Source organism: Pelmatolapia mariae, linkage group LG3_W, assembly GCF_036321145.2.
Source record: "Pelmatolapia mariae isolate MD_Pm_ZW linkage group LG3_W, Pm_UMD_F_2, whole genome shotgun sequence".
Taxonomy (NCBI): Eukaryota; Metazoa; Chordata; class Actinopteri; order Cichliformes; family Cichlidae; genus Pelmatolapia; species Pelmatolapia mariae.
Window position 1 is genome coordinate 45309710 of NC_086229.1, and position 7703 is coordinate 45317412.

The 7703-nt window shown below is 36.1% G+C and overlaps 1 protein-coding gene across 1 annotated transcript; it reads left to right on the plus strand.

Annotated features, from left to right (window-relative positions):
* The first annotated feature begins 5055 nt into the window (after positions 1-5055).
* On the plus strand, positions 5056-7323 carry LOC134624495 (uncharacterized). The gene is made up of 2 exons (XM_063469475.1): positions 5056-5336; positions 6258-7323. The coding sequence occupies exon 2, from the start codon at positions 6285-6287 to the stop codon at positions 7317-7319; it is 1035 nt and encodes a 344-aa protein (XP_063325545.1). The 5' UTR covers positions 5056-5336; positions 6258-6284; the 3' UTR covers positions 7320-7323.
* Positions 7324-7703: the final 380 nt, after the last annotated feature.

Genomic DNA, 7703 nt, shown 5'->3' on the forward strand with positions numbered 1-7703 from the left:
AAGTACTGCTAACTTACTTTGAGTTTTAATAAGACATTGACAAAAAATGTGTTCAGCCAACCTAAATATTTTTAATTGAACACAATATACGATATTACACTGTAATATACTTGCAATGAATATGTTGTCCTAACAGTCCTCTTAAGTAAGCTTTACTCAATTTTTTTGAGTCAAAGACTTTGCATAGTTTTAATAAGTTCTGCCAGGCAGAGAAACACCTGAACTTTGAGGTTGAGATTAAGTTTCAGCTATAACTGCCAGATTATGGTAGCAGCATAATGCTTGTTACTGTGTTGTAGATTCATTTTATCTTAATGTGCTTTTATTAAAAGGTTTTCAGTGTTTATTCCATCAACCATTTGTGCTAAATGAATAAAATCATGTATGAATTACTTCTTTAGAGGAGAGTGTCACTTTGTTATCAACTCACCTTTGTCGAGACAATAGCTTCTGTGAGCTTATTACAAAGGGCAACGTAAACAGTGCAAAGAGCTCTAACCTAGGATGTAAATATCTACTGACAAACAAGCAGGACTAGTGCTAATAAATATATTTAATGTTCTGAAATGTAACACCCTACCTTAATGCTTTAATGTTTTTTGTACATGTGAGTCCAAATTATGAAAAATGCCTTTACTGAGAACTGCATTAAGACTGTGACAAATGACGATCATGATGTTAAAACCTTTCCAAATGCGAGAATTGCATCAAAGTATTTGAGAAAAACTGTATATATGGCATGTTTTTGTGTAAGCAGAAACATCTTCCTTTACAGCCTTCCTTTACATGAGATTAAAATACTACTTCACAACAAAGGTCCAAGTCTTACACACTCTCAAAATGCTCGAAATGATCATTGTATGTTCTCTCCACCTCAACTTGAGAACATTCTTAAGGTTTAATGAATTTAATGCTCTGATACATAATTCTGTAACTGAAGAATGCAATCGCTATTCATAAACTAAATCTTGTATTTATATGTGTTTGTGCTGATTAGCTTTAGCTTTGTCCCATGTTTGAAAGGACTAAATGTATTGCTTGATATTTTTTCTGATACAGTGATATCACTCCCCAAAACAACACTTTAGACTCTAGATTTTCCAACTACGGTTTTCCAGAAAACCTGTGTCTAAAAGTATCTATGCTGTGGTGTGCCTCAGGGATCTGTATTAGGCCCTAATCTCTTCTCACTATATCTGCTCGCTCTTGGAGCAATTTTTGAGAAGTATAATATTGCCTTTAATTGCTATGCCGATGACATACAGATATTTTCATTATCTTCATGAATGCATGCGTGAGGTAAAAGATTGGTTTAAGAGTAATCCTCTTATCCTGAACAAAAAGAAAACTGTGTTCGATAGTAATCACACAGGGTCAACACACCTGAATAAAATGATTAGTTCATTACCATCACTGGAGAACTTTAAGAAATGTTAAGGAGGTAATTTATCCATTTAAATCATCTGTGATGGATCAAAGTCAAATCTAAAACCTGCAGGCCACCGGCTCTCGAGACCTGAAGTTCCTCCTCCGTTCTCCTTAGATTGCAGTCTGTCCAGAATGCGGCGGCACGTCTTTTGACAGGTAGCAGGAAATTTTCCTCCATGACTCCTGTGATGAAGTCTCGGGGCGACCCTGCGTTTGCCATAGCTGACCCAGTCTCATGGAACACTCTTCCTGTTGCTTTCCGGGCGTCTGACTCTATGCCATTGTTTAAATCACGGTTAAAGACTTATTTTTTTAATCTTGCTTTTCCATCTAGCTAATATTTGGTGTGTGTTGACACATTTCTATTTATTATGCTTTTATTAACTATTAACTACTTTTATGTATTATGATTGTCATGCTTTTATATTTAATACGTGCCAGGTCCTTTCTCTTTCTCTTTCCCTCTCCCATCTCCTTTTTCCCATCTTATTTTGTCAAGCACCTTGGTTTTTAGTGTGCTTTATAAATAATGTTTATTATTATTATTATTAAGTAAATACTGCACTCCCACCGTAAAGCCAGCCACAAAAAACTCTCCATTCTCTGTTCACTCAGATCACTTAGCGTCATAGCTCAGCATCAGTTATACAGTACAATTAATTCAAAAGGGAAAAGATTCAGCAATTTCAGTTTCCAGTAAAAGTTATGATAATTTTTAAGCATTTATTTTCAGTCCAATAATATTTTCAGGAATGTGTGTTCATGTTACCCCCTGAACCACCGTCACCTCAGGCAGATCCAAGTCTACCAGGACACGATTGATTGATAAATAAATGATTTATGAGAAGAAAAATCAGTGCCCAGATAGAAAAAATGAAACTGATAGTCAGGTAAATGAAGAACATCTCCACCAACACAGCAACAAACAGAATGGGAAATATAATGTCCTGTGAAATATATTACAATAAAATGTTTGATACAGCTGCTGGGACTGGTGTCAAATATTAGCGTCCATGTAGAATTGACTGTTTCATGTACAAAATAATGCATAAGTTGGAGCTCCACTCGCCCACAGTGTGGGGACCACCTCTGTTCCCCCGTGTGCTGTGTGGGTTCACCTAAAGCATCCCTACACAGGTCTTATGAGGACCTGTTCCAGCTGGCTGTTGGAGAAAAGCAGGTTCTAATTTAGTAAAGAGTGGCTTTAACTCACTGAGACACAGAGAAAGTGTTAGAGAGCTCAATATTAAGATTTTCACAAATCAGTATCCTACTTCGGCATTTTGGGTGAACCTAAAACAACTTTTGTGTTAATCTGTTTGAAAAGCTTCAACATGTAAAACGATTTTTATGTTAAATAAATCAAAAACATTTACATTAATCAATAATGCTGTTAAACTGAAGCCAAAGTCTCCACCATTACTGGTCCCAGTTGTGTCTGTGTATTTTTGTCAATGACTACATGTTTTATATTTCCAAAAAAATAAAAAAAAATAAAAATATAACTAAATGATTCAGAAAATATTGTCAGTTTTCCCAGAATAAGTGACCTTTAACTTTGTTTGCATTTTCATCCCACTTCCACTTCCAGCCCTCACACGAAGAAGGATGACGTAACTTTATGCATCACATATAATTTTACAAATCTGAAAAGAGTTTCCATTCTAAAACACTGATAGCCACAAAACTTAGACCTCCTCCTTCAGCTCAGTTTATATTTAATGAAGTCAGTCCAGCTCTCCACTAGCTGTCTTGGGTCTTCTGCTGTATAAACCTGTAGCAACACCAGTTGAGACGGTTTTCAGAAAACAAGTGGAGGTAAGAATTTTTTCATCTTTCATCTTTATCAATCTTTCAATATTTATTTTAGGTGATTGTAGTCAGTTTCCGTGTACAATTTATATTATTATATAAAAATAGTCTGTTTGAAAGTCCTGTCTGCATGTGTGGACACATTCTGTTATGGTGGTAGGGTATTTATGTATCTGAGTTTAGGAGTTTCAGTGAACATTACTGAGCTTCAGTTTCTGTTTGGCTTTTTTGTTCTTTAAAGATTTAAAGTTTTGGATTAGTTGAACTTCGGTGTTTGACTCTAAAGCTTAATTTTCTTTATTCTTTGTCATGAAAAATTAGTGTTTTACCTCATCAAACCTGTGTGTACTATGGGTATGTAATTTTAACTCTCTATGACACCATAGTGTATGGTGTGGTCAAGCCCAAACAGTGAATTGTATGGGCTTGAACGCATCATACACACTTCATTTTCAGGCTGGTCTCTACATGACGGTTAGAACCGAGCTTCCTACAGTTGAATAGACAAAGATTGTATCCATCAAAAGGTTATGAAGGAGCTATTTTTGCCTATTCTTTAGTGCTGGTGCAAAGATCCCATTTCAAAAGGTTATTTCAATCTCAGAAAATCATTGTGGTTTTATTTTTCCACAACAATCTTGGTGACAAGGTATGAATATGATTCCTCAAGTGATTTTCTTCTCTGGTATTGTGTTGATCCAAGAAAACCTGAGCAGGTGGACTCAGGGAATCTGAAAGAGTGCTGACTGCTGACCTTGTATTGAGGAGACGTACATCTGATCACCGCAATAATAGAGAGAGTAGAAAAGCGCTATATAAAAATCAGTCCATTCACTGTATGCATGCTCTGGCACTTTGTTATTGCACGGCTTGATTAAGGTACACATTAGGCTGACATCTGGGGCCAGAGCTGAAACTGTTCTGGGCCAGCACAGGGCCAGCAGTGTGACTGCAACTGGCCTGTGGCTGCACACCACCTTTCGTCACTCATCCAAGTGACTTCTTCAGTCTCAGTTGACTGCAGGATGTGACGAAACGTTTCTCCCACAAAACGCTACGTCCAGATGAACAGAATCAACCTTTTGGAGACTAATTAGAAATGGTGCTAAAAGCAGATAAAAACACAATGAGAAAAGATGGGAAGAACTCAGAATGCCTGAAAGCCTCAGTGAATTATGTCTTTGTTGCTGTTCAGCTGACTTTGTGTTTTCCTTTAGATGCGGAAAGGCATTTTAAACTGTTGCAGAAAAAACACAAAATGAGGCTTAAATATTTACAAGAATCCAACTTCACATGCATGTACACCTTTGTATTTTAATGGGGGTTTTTTTTATGTTTTTTTGTGGTTAATCCGTATTCCTCATTTTATAATGGGCCTTTGTTCATCTGAAATTTTGTCCTCTTCCTTTAATCCAACTTACTTCTGACTGTATATCCCTTGCAATCACAACATGTGAACAGTGGGTGGGGTTCTGTGTTCAGAGCCACAGCTCTACACCTTTTTTGACATCACACAGAGCCAAAACAAAAAAAAGTCTTGAAGTAAGCATTTTAGGGTAGTTCTAATTCTTAGTTTTTGACTCAGTGATTATTTGTGCATATACTGATCTCATTGTTTGAAACTTTATCCATTTTTAATACAAACATGAACCATTTTAACCATTTGAATTTTATATATAAGACAGAAGATAAGTAAAATCCAAAATATTTGCTTGCATGTGTAATTATTTATAATTCTTTTTGGTTTCTCCTCTGACCAGATGAAGCAGGGTGAGGCGATGTCATTACTGAAGCAGCTCCTGCCCCTCGCTGCTCTCCTCCTTCTGTCCATCGTTCCCACAGATTCTCGAGTGGTGACATCAGTGGAAGACTGTAATGAGTTTTTTCTGCAGCAAATTCCACCAAACATCCCAGGAATTTTGGAGGGAGGGAACATCCTGGACCAGAACAGATACAAAGTGATCTGCCAGACTTTGAGAGACATCAGGAGGTTTGTGACGCTGTACGACACCAAGAACAGGATTCCAGTTTTTTCTGCTGCAGAGTACAGAGGGGGAAGCGAGGGAAAAAGAAGTTATTGGAAGATTGAACCACAGGTATCATTATTAGTAATAGTCATCAATTTTAATACATCTTTTTAAGCTTTGATAAAATATGTTCATAATGCAGTGCTATATGATGATAATACATACCACATTTATTACTGTGAATCTTAGTATACCACTAAAATTAAACTACCCACAGTGCTGTGCTACTGCTGTTGGGACTAAAGCACTGCAGTGAACTACAAAAGTAACTTTTATGGTAACACTTTATAATAATGTCATTCTATTAAGCATTATTGAGGCATTAGTACGTAAAACATTTCCTTTTAATTAAGAATCTCATGTATAACACGTTCATGGTAACATTTAGAGAGGCTGGATAAATGATCAACAAAGTATTTAAATGTAGATTTATATACATAGCAATTAAGATATGAGCTTATTGTTCTAATAAAGATTGTATTAATACTTACTTCATACTGTAATTCATGGTTAATTCAATCAGTTATTAATTGTTATTTAGTACTTTGTTTGACTGCATTTAAAATGAGGAGTATTTTTGCCACATAAAGAATTTATAAAAGAAAATGAAAGTATTTCAAGTCTGCATTTATAAATTACATACTACTGAGGAGTAATTCTCAGTAGTATGTACTAATATCTCACTAATGCTTAATAGTCTGAGATTATTATAAAGTATTACTACTTTAGCTTATTACTTAACATTCAGTGATCTAGATTTTGCATTTTTTCTGATATAGGACACATCTGTATATTTCCTATGCAACAACAGTCTTGTCAATTAAAGTTTGCCTTTTTAAATGGTAGCATTAAAATATGTAAAGCTCACACCCTAAGCGGGCTGTTATGTTTAAATTATACAACTTTGATCAACCAATTAGTAAATGTACATTTAGTCCACTTTGCAGCAGCCATGCATGAGTCACTAATATATTGTTTTCACTTTTATAGCTTGAAAACATAAATGACAATGACAATATGATACCAGCAGACAAGAGAATCACCTACAACCACCAGGCTGGGGACATTGATTACTACAAACAGACAGAGTTTGACAGAGGGCATTTATTTCCAAGTTTGTATAAATCTGATGAAGTTGACAAAAGATCTACCTTTACCCTGACTAACGCTGTTCCTCAAAGAAGACAATTTAACAATGGTAGGTGGAACATGATGGAGAGATGTGTTAAATGCATTCTGGATAATTACTGCATTAACAACAATGACAAAAAAGAAGGCTTTGTAGTGATTGGAGCACAGCCCAGCAACGAAATCCCACTCAACCAAAGGATAAATATTCCTTCAGTGCTGTGGTCGGCATTCTGCTGCTACAGTCACAGTCAGAACACATGGCTTGCGAGTGCCCACTGGGGTGAGAACAAAGATGATGGCCCGAATCTGCAGACCAAAACCTTGGGAGAACTCAACACAGAGCTGGGAATTGAAGCATTTCCTGGAACACAATGTCCTAATGACACAAGTATCACTCAGCTTTACTCAGAACCTAAGTCACTGTGTCACTCCAAATGCCGCCAATCTTGGAACAGAAAGAAGAGTACATCTACTCCTCCTACAACCACAGCCCTTCAGATTCAACACCTTTGTCTTCTACATCCAACTCACCGATCCCTCCCAGCAACACATCTTTCTCATCACCTCGAACATCTGCCCCACTTTTCCCCACAGTTCCAAATTACAGTACCACATCTGGTAAGCAAACAACTGGCCCTCTGGGTACTACAACCAGTGTCTACTGCTGCAACTGTCCAGATTTCTAGCACATTTTTCAAAAAGTTTCGAGTAAATGAGAGTGATGAGATTCCTCATAAGGCTAGTGTCTTGGAGAATATCAGAAGCATTATTGTGAAATGGAAGAGCATCATCAGTTTTTCTCAGGTTTATTGGTCATTTCATGCTGATGTTTTTTCTTACCAGAGTCTCTCTAAACATTGTTCTCTAACAGACACATACCATAGACCACATCACAATCTAAATATTGTTGATGCTTCATAAACGAAGCTTGCAATCTCAACTTTTGGCTGAATAAACAACATCAACATTATAATTTTCCTAAAACAAGTAGAGAAGTTAAAAATAAAAGAAGTTGGATTATATCTTTCTAGCAAAGATAATCATAAAGCATTTAATATGCATAAAGGGAAATTTAGCATGGTTTTAACATAAGCAGTTATATTACATTTTTATCATAAATGTCTGATTTAAACCACATATTTATTAACCATTCATGCCTGTGATGATAATGAAGTAAAAGGTACAGATGTGATTTAATGAAATAATAATGTTTTTGTTACAGGGTTCTTATAGCATATATACATATATATACTTATAGGTTCTTAAGTATTTCTTAAGTTGTGGTTCCTGCTTTGTAATCTCCAT

Excerpts from the sequence above, each read along its gene's own strand:
- LOC134624495 (XM_063469475.1), top strand. The coding sequence starts at position 6,285 with ATGATACCAGCAGACAAGAGAATCACCTACAACCACCAGGCTGGGGAC.